Source organism: Chaetodon auriga, chromosome 6 (genome assembly GCF_051107435.1).
Source record: "Chaetodon auriga isolate fChaAug3 chromosome 6, fChaAug3.hap1, whole genome shotgun sequence".
Lineage (NCBI taxonomy): Eukaryota > Metazoa > Chordata > Actinopteri > Chaetodontiformes > Chaetodontidae > Chaetodon > Chaetodon auriga.
In genome coordinates this window covers 12,882,021-12,895,958 of record NC_135079.1, presented here as the reverse complement: position 1 = coordinate 12,895,958, position 13,938 = coordinate 12,882,021, and the positions used below count along the sequence as shown (strand labels likewise).

The window sequence follows — 13,938 nt, the reverse complement described above, 5'->3', positions numbered from 1 at the left end:
ATGCTTTCTGCCAGAAAGCCCCATTTCTACTGTTCAAGTCTAGTTTTGTCAGTTTTACTCACATAACTACAGTGATTGTGTTTTGGTCTCTCAGTGCTGTGAAATGTGCTTGTGAGGGAAATTTGCCTTCAGGGCTTTCTGCCAGCAGGGCTTTCTGCCAGAAAGGTTTGAGGAAGTCAGGTAATGTAGTATAAGGAGCAATAAAGGAGTGGATGGATGGGTCAAACGCAGGATTTTCACCCAGGAGGCTGTGCTTCATGTCTCGTGTGAACCCAAAAGTCAGCGGTGACTTATTATTTCAAACCAAACTGTGATCTTTTCCTAAACAAGTCGTTTTGGTGCCTGAAACTAACCATGCCGTGGCCATTTCATGGCATTAACCACGCGTTAGAAAGGCTTTCTGGCAGAAAGTCCTGAGGGCAAACTTCCCTCACAAGCATGTTTTGGGAGCGCTCGGAGCCCAAAACACAATAGTAAAACTAACAAAATTAGACTTGAAGAGTAAAAATGTGATTCAGGTCACGTTCACGCACACATAGGGTGACTGAAATGTGAATCATTACAAGACTCATGTGAGTCTGAAAGGCCTCCATGTGAAGACACGCCGCAAGGCCGTGTTCAGGCTGGCTTTTAATCTGTGTGAGGAAGACTCCGCTGCCTGACAAACATGGATGAGACAGTTAAGGTTTTAAAAATCAGATACTGAATACTGAATACATACAACGCATACTGTATGTAAACATAATTGTTTCCAAGAAAACTCACAATGATGTTTGCACATCTGTACTCACACTTCATGTCCCATTTACACAAGGCACTGGTCTCACCCTCCCAGCTGCAGTTAGCTACTGTACGTACTGTATTTCCTCTACTTAAAGCCAGTTTCATAAAGTTGCGTAACCAAATAGTCTCTCTGAAATGGTCTGGCAGCTACACATCCCCCCTATTAAACAGCCACTCTGTGCCCTGCAGGTAGTCCAGCGCTGAGATTGGACTCATTTTAACAGGCTAAGGAAATCTGCTGTAGATTATAAGGGGACTTTTGAGCAGCTCAGGAGCCAGGATGTAGGCAGTAGCTGCCCTTGATCCCTGCGAGCGCAGTTTCATTGCTGGAGGAGGAGGAAATAAAAACAAAAAGGAGAGAAAAGCACATGCAGCCGCTGAAACGTCATGTGGGTCACTGGTGATTAGCGCCACACCAGTGTGCTGCCGCGCCGGGCTCAGCCAGTGACTTAGTTTCCACATCTCTGGCTGTAATAGGAGGCTGTTTTGCTGCAAATTAACTCGTATGGCGGCAAGCGAGGAAAAACAGCTGTGACGTCTCACCAATGCCAGGATTAAAGCTAAGCTCCTTTGCACGACTGCATTGGTGCCGTGTGTCCATCCAACAGTCAAAACAGACACTGAACAACAGCAGCAGCAGACCTGTTTCCACCGCTGTAAAAAAGAAAAAAGAAAATAAACAGCCTCATAAATCCTCTCGGATTTTGTATTATCAAAGCTGCACACCACATTTTTTACGGTATATTAGTGCGCTATCTGAGGTTGTAACCATAGAAACCGGCGTGAGGTACATCGCTGGCCTTTCCATCTTTTAAAATGAAGAGCGTGACGTCAAAGTGACCACTGTTTTCCCTCTGAGGGAGTTTTTCCTTTCATTCAGAGCGGCGAGGGGCCTGCTTGACAGATAACAGGGTGAGTCAGCGGCACTATCATACAACTTAATGAGGAAGTTTGCTAAGCCACAACACATGAATCAGATTCATCTATAATGAATGCTTAACTTCCCATGAGACAAAAAAGGGGAGAGCTTTTACGTCCTTATCACATCACTCATACAAACACAAGAAGAATGGAACCGTTCCTCCTTTGACTTCATCTGTTTATGGTCACAGTGCAAGAAGTACGACCACGTCATGCAAACGTCAGAGGGCGAAGAGAGAAACAGTGAGTGTCTTTCCAAATGTAAATTAGACATTTGTTTAATGTCTGTTGTGTGGCAACGTTGTGGCAGAAGGTCACAGTTAAATTTGTGTGCAGCCTGTGGAGGCAGCTGGACCGAGGGTGTATGTAGAGTATATTCAATATGACTTCATGGCACAGTTACGTTTAGGGCCTGTTTTCAGACTTCTCTCACATTTTTCCACTAATCTAGTGTGCCAGTGTTGTGCTCCTCGATGGCTGTTTCCCACAGTGGAAGAAACAAACAAGCCAATCAGAGGTTTGTTGGCAGGATTGAGAATGGGGACGTAACCTTCCTGTGCCATAGCCCGACAAACACAGGCTGAGAAATTGCCGCCAATATCGTGACGAACATGGATGAGCTCCACACAGGATGCCTCTTTCATACCCAATCATGATACTCTCACCTGTTACCAATGAACCTGTTTACCTGTGGAATGTTCCAAACAGGCATTTTTGGAGCATTCCACATCTTTCCCAGTCTTCTGTTGCTCCTGTCCCAACATGTTTGAAACACGTTGCTGCATCAACCTCAGAATAAGCAGATATTTACAAAAATCAGCCAAGTGGATGAAGTCAAACATTAAATTTATTGTCTTTGTAACTGCTTCCCAACTTCTGGCAGAAGCTTCGTATTTATCAGACAGTTCTGAGAGTGGTATCGATTGTCCCATCTAACCCTCAGTGAGTCAGTGTGTTTCCTAAAATGTCAAATCATTCCTTTTCATTTGCATACTCCTTCAATCGACATGATGAAGTGATCCTCGCAACTGCTGGCTGCTCAGTGCTACTACTGAAACTTGTGTCAGTCTTACCTCAGTTACTGCACAGCAACAACGTTAGCCAACATGAACAGAGCACCGTGATGCAGAGGAAGGTCTGTCACCAACAAAAGAGTTGATTAAAAACAAACAAGACATCATTTCTTTATTCTGACAATCCTCACACATGTTTGCTGTTCATGTCGTCACAGTATATAGCAACTACTTTTGGTGTTTTTTCTGAAGTATTTCTCATTTCTACAAAGTAGACACAGTCCATATGTTGTTAGCCATGGCTTCCCTGGTGACCTGCAGTACACATTACCATAAACGTGGGCAGAGAAAGTCTATACATCCAGACAGCCAGTCACCTGAACCTGTCTCTGTCTCTCAGTGCCGTCTGAGCTGCTGACTCAGCAAATGTCTCATATCTTCCACTCAGCTCAGCCCTCAGGCTCTGTCCTGCCGCCGATGGCCCAAAAAAACCTCCCTGTGTCTCTTCTCACTGACCTTTTCTCTGGTTTGACTCGGGTCATTTCTTAGCCAGATTGTTTGAACCTGAAGAAGGACTATATCTACAACAATAGCTCCCAACAAAATATACAGTGTTGGGGAGTAGTGAATTAAATATAATTAAATTAGTAGTTTACCTATATTTTGCAGGAGCTTGCAGGTAGTTCAGCTGCATTCATATTTGCAAAATGATTCAAGTAGTTAAATCATTTCTTTTCCATTTTGGTGGAGTTAACTACTGAAACTACAAACAGTCTGGAACCATCAAAGGAAAGCAATTAATTTTTAGTCTCATTTTGCCATTTTTGACCCACCCCGCCCGGTTTTCTTTCATCCTGACTGTTGTGAAGACATGCCCAGACAACGCATTCGTCAGACAGCCACCACCACACACTTGGCCTTTGTGCAGTGCACGTGTAAAAGGGCAGCCGTTGCTCAGTGCTCACACAGCCTCGGCGTCATCATGGATAAACCTCCCAAATCTCAGCCTGAGAAAGAGTCACCACGGCCCTTCTTAAGCAAGTGCATGACAGTGACGGACTCCACCAATAAAACTGACGTTGTTGCTTGTGAGTAATGTAAGTTGAGAGCAAATACACTCTCCTCTGCAGCAACATCTAAAGTGGAGTGTATTAACATGACTTTGCTAGCCAGTTTAGTGGAGTTTAGGTAAATTAGCCATGTTGTAATGCCACATACAGTATAGTGATTTAATTCAGTGCATTCATGCACATTGACAATTCTTTTCTTTTTTTTTTAACAGAGTAGTTTGAATTACTTTCTAGAGCAGCAGCAGCAGGTTGATATTGTTGGTTCAAACTGAAATATCCCACAACTATTGGATATTGTTCACTTTCATAGATGGCAGACACAAAAAGAGAGAAAAATAACTCTCAGTGTATTTGAAAGAAATGATGAGATTTACTGCTGCGGACTTCTGGGTGACTTTCTTTGCTCTCTAAGACGACAGTTTGAGCAATCATCTCTCCCATTAAATCCTTGGCCTTTGCTGTGTAGCATGAAGCCACTGCTCTTCCCCCCCTGAAAGTTAATAAGACAGATATGATATTTCATGAAAATGGAATAATTCCCACTGAAACTAATGACATTCTCATTAGCTTTGTGGTGCCAAGTAGCAAATGTTAGCATGCTAACATGCTGAAAGTAAGACGATGGACATGAGAAACATTGTACGTGCTAAACTTCAGTATGTTACTGTTGGCACTCTGGTCAAGTTCGCATGCTGATGTTAACATTAACTCAAAGCACTGCTGTGCCTTAAGCAGCATTGTGTTCAGGCCACATTTACAAGCTCAGCAGTCGGAAAAAACATCGTCAGCCTCCTGGTCATGATTCCAAGATGGAGATATCAGGAATTTCACCATCTGCTATTTGGAAAAGAACTCTGGCAGCTACATCTCAACATTAATATGATTCATTATATTTAGAATATAAAGTGTTTGAAATGTGGTTCTTTGATTGCCCACCACTCCAAATACATATAACGCAGCAAAACTAGCTAATTTTAACCAGTTAAGTGGTGTGACTGCCAAGTAAGCAGCAACCATCTTGGAGCAATGCATAGACACTCATTAGAAATGATTGCATTCCTTTTACTGGAGCAGGTTGAGACTAATGCTCCAAAATATAATCATCATTTTGCTTTAAGTATATTTTTATTCTATTAGTTTTGTACTTTTGCTTGAGTGACATTTTGAATGCAAGACTTTTACTGAACTTGATGAGTGTTTCTACACTTTTACTTAAGTAAAACATCTTACATCATCCACCGCTGATGAACCAAACCAAAGTTATCAGTCAAAACTCTGCAGCACTGCCCACTGCAGGTCCTGACCCTGATCCTCAGAGAGTAGAAAGACTCGTGACTGCTTCACCGTTACACAGTAATAATACATAGTAATAATTACCACTGTGTAATAATACTCAAAACCTACATTGATATAACAACCACTAAAGGCCGTCTTCAAAACCAAAGATCATGTTGGTGTGATGAGTCTCTTGAAGAGCAGCAGGGATGCCGGCTCTGCAGCTCAGTTTTAGGATGTGGGCCTGGTCTAAAGTTGCAGGTTCAGGTTTCTCTGGGATCTTGCGGTGGGATCTGACCTCGTTGACTGGTCTCTGCTTCCTCTTTGCACTAATAAGACCTCAGGGGCTCATTGGCTGAGCCCAGCGTAGCAGCACACTGGTGTGGTGCTAATCGCCAATGACCCACATGACACCGTAACCCTTATAGATCTGTCAGCGCGCCTCGTTCTCAGATTACACTCAACAGCTCACCAGTCATGCTGATTTTATTTATTGCTCATGGTGGCAACAATGGAAGCTCAGCTCTCAGTTATTCGTACTATTCCTCCCCGTTTAAGACATAAATCCTTGCTTGATGCTCTGCAGTGTTTTTCTGCTTCCTGCTTGTTAATAATAGAGCTCAATGACATAATGCTTCAAAGGTCACCTGTTGAATCCTGCATGTGAATAATAGCTTTTTAGGAGTCTGTGTGTGTGTGTGTGTGTGTGTGTGTGTGCTTGTGTGTGTGTGTGTGTGTGTGTGTGTGTGTGTGTGTGTGTGTGTGTGTGTGTGCATGTGCGTTCGTGTGTGCACGACCTCTGTTTCCTATGTAGGATAATACCACATCATTTGGGATTCATTAAGGTTCGATGTAGCACATTTGCTTGCTGCAGATAGCACTGAGGCAGCTGTACCTGCATCGATTAATAAGAAATGACTCATCACTTCTCATCTAATGTGTCCCAATCTGTGTGAGTCATGAGCAGCGAAGTGGGTGTGTTTCCTTTGCAAAAAAAAATATCGATATCTAACGACATAATGACATAAGAGGCTCTGAGTTATTTGCAAACCAAACAGTGTTTAGCTCACGATTCTGACATCTGTAGGTCCAGTTGGAAATGATGATACAATAACCCTCCTTTAATGAGATGCTTCTCAGTGGTAGCTAACAATTGTCAGACAATGTACATTTACACCACTGTTTTTCTGTTGTTGATATAAACGAAATGACATTTAAGACAGCTTTTTAAATCTTGCGCAACTGCTTTCCTTAAGGCTGATAAGCCTTTCAAGAGACTGCTCTTTGCTGGCAATCCTGCTATGAAAGTTAATGTATTTAAAAATCACAAGTGAATATAAGACTCATGTACTTTCCATTTTGTGTTATGGAGCCCTGAAACTGACAAAAAGTGGCAAAAGTTATCAAGTCAAAAATATAAAAGAAGTAAAGTTACTTCCATTTACTCTTGCTTGTTTTCATTTTTGCTCATTTATCTGTTTCATACAACAGGAAATACTGCACTTTTTACTCCATTATATTTACCTGACAGCTGTAGTTACTGACTGACTTTACAGATTAAGATTTTACTTTCAAAATATATGATGTCTCATAAAATCTGATATATTGTTGTAAGTTAAACTGCTCAACAGTATCAAAAATAATAAATAAGCCAGTTATGACAGTGTAATGCTCCTACACTATGATGCAAAAGCAATAATAATCCAATATTATACAGTAGTGTAACAATCACAAGGGTCATTTTTCTTAATCATGTTACTATTGGTACATTTTGGTGATTTTTTTTCTTTTTTTCTGCATGTTTACATTTTTACTTTACTTTTTACATCCATGACTGTAGAGGAAATACACTCCAAAACAGTCACTTACAAGGTTTCTCATTGCGCTGCATGTGCTCTGATAAAGAAATCAAGCTCAGCATAAGCTTGTTCATAAGTAAGAAGACAGTTTGTGTGCACTAGTATTAATTCAGTAATTTGAAAAAAAAAACAAGCAGTTTCTTTAAGAGCAGATTCAGACGTGAACTCACCAAAGTCTTTGTAATCTGTAGTCAGGCAAAAGCAGGTCACAGTAGGCAGGACACTGTGTTTATTACTGTTACACACTGCACACTGTTACATAACACGCAGCCTTCAGAATATTGTGTAATATTTTCAGATAAGAGTAGAGAAAAGTATGCAAGGACAACACGAAGCTGTAACAGTATGTGCCCGCACTGTACAAACTGTGAAGAACACGTTCTCGGTACTGCAGAAAAACGCATGACATTAGCAGGGAAGAAGGATCCGTCTCGAATGGTCAGCTGCGTGAGGCCTGTTTCAGAAACATTAACATTTCTCAGCGCGACCCAAGCAATGAGCTGCGTGCTCCTCACAAATGAATCAACTGTCTTCCTCTCTCTGCTGCTTTAAAGCGACCTGTTGCACAAGTCGTCTCTGATCCTTGTAAACATGCAGCGGAATTCAAAAACAAGTGGACAAGACTAAATGCAGCTGCCAGAAATAGTTCAGACCAGCTTCCAAAAGACCTGCATCTACTTATTCATGGCCCTAAGCGATAAGGTCTCTGAACGCCACTTCCTCCGGTCCTGAGCGCAGGGATCCGGCTCAGGTTTCAGATACCTCGGATCAGCTGCTGGTTTCACACTCTTGTGCGTCCTTGCGACGGTGGACGAGGTCTCCAGAGAGGAGAGGTGAAAGGGTAATCTGATCCCACCTGCTGACACATCCTCCCAGTAGCTGGGGATACAACTAATTCTGTTAGACAGACATAAACTGTGTCATTGACACAACCAGTTTGAATAATTCATGACCTCCCAGAACTATCACTTTGCAGCAAACAGGCACTGGGAGGGCTCTGCTGGAAGCTGTACTTCCCCCTGTCTGACTTTGTTTCTGATCTTTATGTTTTTGAGCTCATTGAACTGACAGGATCCACTTGAGATTGATCGTTCAGGTTTGTCAAAGCAGACGAGCACTTATGACAAAAAATACTTCACGTGTCATGTTACAGCAAACATGACACGTGAAGTTTTTTTTTGTCTTTTTCCATCTGCTGATCAATAATGAGGGCCACTTCAGAATCAGCTTTTCAAAACGTGCTGCAGCGCTCATTGCATTCTCTCTCTCTCTCTCTCTCTCTCTCACACACACACACACACACACACACACACACACACACACACACACATACCCCTTTGGAATCAGAGCCTCCACAGAGTAACTGATAATGGACCATTGTGTGCCATGTGGTCACAGGAGCCCGATGATTGAAAACCAAATTAACTTTCCTTCTGAGTGACTCTTGAGTAAGCTGAAGCTGCCGCCGGCTCACAGGTTGGTACCAGTTTCAAATTCTTGTCTGTTTAAATGAGCAGGAGTCGCTCAGTGACGTCCTTTAAAGCCAGTGAGTTCTTACATACGGTGAAATGTGCACTTTAACTTTCTCAAGTCTACTTTTACCACAACACTGACATCACTCATTATATAATGACCATAGCAAGAGGTAGAATGTCACTATTGTCTTTGTAAAAGTATCTTTCATTGATCTGTTTATTTATTTATGTAGCAATCAATCATAAACCAAATTCCATTGACCAAATTGCAGGGATTGTGCTGCCTCACAGTATATGTCACAGAGATTAAACAGAAATGTTTTGATATGCTTCAACTGGTTAATTCCAGTAATATGCAATACAAACTACACACACTACACATATAGAAATTCATCACCTGCTCGTCAACTCACCGACACCTTCTGTCCTCTCTTGGGAAAGAATTTTTCTGGATGCCTGATCCATCTCTGGCAATCCTCTGCAGATACGTTAAGAAGACATACAATCGTTCCATACAGTCCAAAAGGTTCTGGATTCACCTCACCTGCCCCCCTTTCCTCTCACCTGGCCGAAGTCTTTCATGGAGGTCGTCAAGGAATGAAAATGGACGCTCAGTGTCCCAGTTAGGAGTTTATGCATTTTTTAAACATTTCTAGCTTTGAACGGAAATTTAACAGTTGTGGTAAAACTACGTCAACATGCAAAATGGAGCGTAAATACTGAGAGACTTGGTGGTGGCTGAGTTTGACTGAGCAAACACACAGTTTAGTGCACATTGACTTCTGTTGTGTTGACCGTGTGGAGAGTTTTGTATTTCAATAGAGAGATGCCAGTTAAGGCTAAATATCTACACACCGAGCAGATGTCAAAACTCGTGACGAAAACACAAACACATGATCTTCAGTTTGCTCTGATAACAAGCGTTCCCTGGACGCTGTTTGTGTGTTTATTAAAATACCTTTGAAACAGTCAACAGCTTCACATCGTGGTGCTGTGGGATACAAATGTTTCTATTTGTCACTCATCCTTGTCCTGATGGGAGAGTTCAAACTCCAGATCACATAGGAAAATGTTCTGCTCGACTGAGTCATCCCTTTAAGGAACGTACCTCCTCAAGGCTCTCTCAGTTTATGACAAAACCACAGCAGATGCATCTAGACAGCCTCCACTCATGTCTAAGAGAGAGAAAGGAGCTTCAGCTGTGAGGTTAACTGTTATGTTGAAGATTTTTGGACATGCCAGCTAGTGATGCTAGCACTGAATCAAGGTGAACATAAATTCAATGTTATTTTAAAGTGTTTTAAAAGGTTTAATGTTGAGTGCAAGTGAGGATTAACTGTTTATTCTACAACCTGGATTCCAAAAAAAAAGTTGTGACACTGCATAAAACATAAAGAAAAACAGAATCATTTGCAAACAAACTGTGTTTATCAACAGTTTTATGAAGTGTTCCTGAGCCCATGAAGTAATGGTGAACCTCACTCCTTCAAACGTAAACACATACAAATATATTTACACAAAGACACACGTCAGTACAGGGAAACTGAATACATGTATATGTACATGTGATCAGCAGCGTGTCGTGCTCACAGCTGCTATGAGGACGATGGTGGTGTTGATTGTGTCTAAAATGCAAATGATCTTGTATTTAGTGGAGCCAGTTAAGATAGTAAAGAACAAAGGGAGCAGGAACATGTTACAGGTTTGTAGAGCAGCAGCAGAAGGGGAGAAGTGAGGAGCAGCATGGAGCTCTTTGAGCTGTGGATGAAGGTGTTTGCTGGCAGTGATTGATCAGATCACTGTGTGTTGATCAAAGCTGTTTGTTGTCTCGTGCGGGTCCAACATACAACGTGGTCGTATCTCTGTTGTTGACATCCAGGACGTGTTTACCACCAGTGTGGAGCCATGTAGACAAAAACACAAATAATATGTGACAGAATTAAAGTTGATTCATCACTCTAATATAAACTATTATTACAATGAACTTGTTATAACAGTATAATTCAGTCTGAACACTGTACTGTATATTGAACACAAGAGGAGGGACGAAGTGTGTGTACATCCAGCTTCCAGACAACAAATATATCACTGCAGGGCACAAAGGAGGAAGGTGTGCACACTGTCAGGCTCGTCGATGGAAAGGTTGCATCTAAAAGAGAATTACAGTAGTTCTTTGGAGCCTAACAGCGTGCAGACCTTTCTCCTTTGTGTCATGCATCTTGAACATAGCTGTCAAATTTCATGCATGAGTCCCAGCTTTGAGGGTGCTGACTAGCTTTTTTCTGCTTTTCACTTGGAAAAAAAAATTGATTTCTTGATTGATTTGAATAATCTTCAAGAGATCAATGTGCTTTGTGGAGGATTGTAAAAGGCTCTGGACCTGAAGTTACTCCTTTGCTCTTTTACTCCTTGCCCTGTGATGATATTGATTATTCTTGTCTTTGTTTACACACAGGGAGCCTGATATTCCAGCCTGGGCCCCTTTACTCTACCAGCTCCAGCTGCTGGACATCAGAGAGAAACCAGATCCTTTAACTTTGCCCATCGCGGACCGCATCCGCATCGGCAACCAGAAACGAGAGCGAGGGAACTTTCATTTCCAGAGGGAGGAATACTGCCTGGCTGCCAAAGCCTATTGTATGGCTCTGGAAGTGCTAACCACACGCAGCAGAGGTAACCCAGCATCAAATCCTGAATTTATTCATAGAGAATATCTCCATACGTTGTTGCCTAAACTGGGAATGTGTTGTAGCAGTTGATGTGAGCATTTTCTTCTCAGAAAAATGGAAATATCAAACACAAACACATGCACTAGAAGCATAAAACACAGCGTTTGATGGAGACCTCAAATGCAACATTTCTGCATCAATCTGAATGACATAACAGTTCAGTGCTCTCCTCCAGTCTGCCACCACCCTTAATCACATTATCGCCATGCAGAGTCACATCCATCTGAGCCGAGTGCCACCGTAAATGTTTTTTGCTCGATTCTTTTGCATAACCAACGTTAATCAACTTTCATATTATTTCCACCATCTTAATCACTTCAATCATTTACGAGGCAGGGTGGGCCCGTGAGGGAAATGTGACTGAACAAGTCAGCGGAGACTAAAGCATGAACTGCTTCATAATGTGTCAATGATGGCGGACCAGCGAGTGAACCCACTGAAGAGAGGAGTTCATCAGGGCATCGAGATCACGTAATTAGTGAATGAGAAGACGACCAGGAAAAAAGATGATAATGAAGCCGGGACGCGAACATCTTTCACTCATTTTGGGTCATTTTGAGCCCATCAGATGTATTTTACCATTATGATTCATGATGTGTGGAGGTTAGAAATCACTCGATTGTCAGCAGGTTAGGCACAAGAATCAAACTGGTAACTGTGATAATGGAAGTAAATAAATCGATGTGAGGAGGGATTACATTTGAAAAACATTTTAGCACATCTGGAAGCAGCATTGAATTCGCTCATCGAACGTTTTACCATTTACCAAAAAGAAAGAGAGAAAGAAAGAAAATAAGAAAGAAATGGCAATTCAATGTTATCCAGCAGCTAATGGTGAACATAGTGAAGCATTTAGCAACTAAAGAGCCAGATATTACCCTCCGGAGTCGTTGGAGACCAAAACAGAGCTTAAACAGGAGCATGACTCCTCTGGCTCTGTATCTGCTGGATGTGTAAAAAGGCCATTGTATGCTAATTATCCACATCAGCTGAGAGGGTGATACTGTGTTCATGTTGCATTTAAAGCTACTTCTGTTGCCACGAAGCCAAAAAATGAGTTAACGCTCCAACTTGGAACGATATGCTTAGCAGAACTGAATAAATTCAGCTGTATAAATTTGAGATATGTGTATCCAAACAGATGTGGTCCCCGAGCTGCTTGTCACCCATCACACTCGGGGCCAAGTGTGAAAATTCCTCTGCACTAACTAAGTGCTCATTACGTGGGTCACTGCTGCATTCAGCTGGACCTGTTTGGGTCTAATGATGGAACCATGCAGTTGTTACAGCAGGGACAGTCACACAATATCCAGCTAAAAGAAAAAACAGAGCATGAACTATCCTTATAATGACACCCAGTGGGAGTTCCTCCTTGAAACTTTATATTCTGCAAGATTTTGGAAGAAGTCCTCTCCAAGATGAGATAACTAATCTCTGTCAAACCGTTCATCTTTGCTTTTTTGTGTGTGTGTCACCACTGAAAAGAGGCCGTGTTCACAGCACAGCAAATATCAGAGGTTGTACGGCTCTGTCTCTGTACAGATGGTAGCGACGGCAGTGTAAAGGCAGAGGAGGAGGAGGTGCAGGACTACCGGGTGAAGTGTTTGAACAACCTGGCTGCCGCTCAGCTCAAACTGGAGCAGTACGATGAGGCGCTGAACACCAGCCGGGACGTTCTGGCCCTGGAGCCAAACAACGTTAAGGCCCTTTTCAGGACGGGAAAGGTGAGCGCCCATCCTCTCGTGTTATTACTGAGAGACATCGTCACTGCAAGTGTGAGACTCATCTCATTTGATCCTTATCAATCCATAAATGATTATTGCAGGGAGAGTTCCTGGAAGGAAGAGGAATTTGTTTAATATGGGATTAGATTTCATTATTTTTGAGGGCAAAATAGCTGTTACGTTATTGCTCTCTTTTTGCTGCCTGTTTTGATTTATGGGTCCTCCAGCACTACTCACGCTGTAGGTTTTCTAATCTCTTTCAGCTCCTGTCTGAGAAGGCTGAATACAAAGAGGCGATGGAGGTGCTAAAGAAGGCCTTGAAACTGGAGCCGGCCACCAAGGTGAGATTATGTGGCTGAGCTGGTCCATCCCCTCGCTGCATTTCTTCCAGATCTGCCTCTGAATCCCTCACACTCAAAGGAAAGGTCATTCTAAAATTAGGCCATTGTGACTATTAAAGCCACCAAATCTACCAATCAGTACAAATGAATGGTGGCTGGCTTAGCTTCCAAAAACCTGCTCATATATGTTATAGTTACAAAATCTGTTTTGGTCTCTATAGCTAATTTCCCCGTTCATGTCAACTGGTCGGAGGTAAAATTTTTATATAACTCACTTGTGTAAATTATGTTAAGGCTTAAATTGATGCGTACTTATAGACATGGCTGCTCTGACTAACAACTAGCTGCTAAGTTTCAGCTACCAAGTTTCATTCAGCCCACCTCAGCTCCTCCCATGCTCCACCTCTTTGGCTATCTTTGGATTAGCTGGAAGTTTGGGAGTTTCGCAATGGCTCCTTAGAAACTCTGGGTGACATCAAAGAGAATATGTCCATGTTTTATGCAGTCTATGATACCAACCAGCACAAGACAAAGACGCTGATGGCTCTGTGAAGGTCAGCATGCTGATATGCTCACAGCCATGATGACTGATTCAGTTCATGAAGGAATAACATACGGACCATCGGCCATATAAATATAATCAGAAAAAGCAAAAACGCTGTTGAGAAAGTAAGCAGCAGCTTTTTCAAACATGTTGCAAACGACGACACTAAGAACAGTCGAGAACATGCTGAATTTAATTTCCCAC

General features: G+C 42.2%; 1 protein-coding gene across 1 annotated transcript in view; it reads left to right on the top strand.

The window, feature by feature from the left end:
* fkbp16 (FKBP prolyl isomerase 16) overlaps window positions 1–13,938 on the top strand; it is a 30,289-nt gene that overhangs the window by 14,447 nt on the left and 1,904 nt on the right. The window contains exons 4-6 of the mRNA XM_076731999.1: window positions 10,852–11,069; window positions 12,668–12,849; window positions 13,113–13,190. Of these exons, the coding sequence (XP_076588114.1) occupies window positions 10,852–11,069; window positions 12,668–12,849; window positions 13,113–13,190 (478 nt within the window). The remainder of the gene's footprint in view (window positions 1–10,851; window positions 11,070–12,667; window positions 12,850–13,112; window positions 13,191–13,938) is intronic.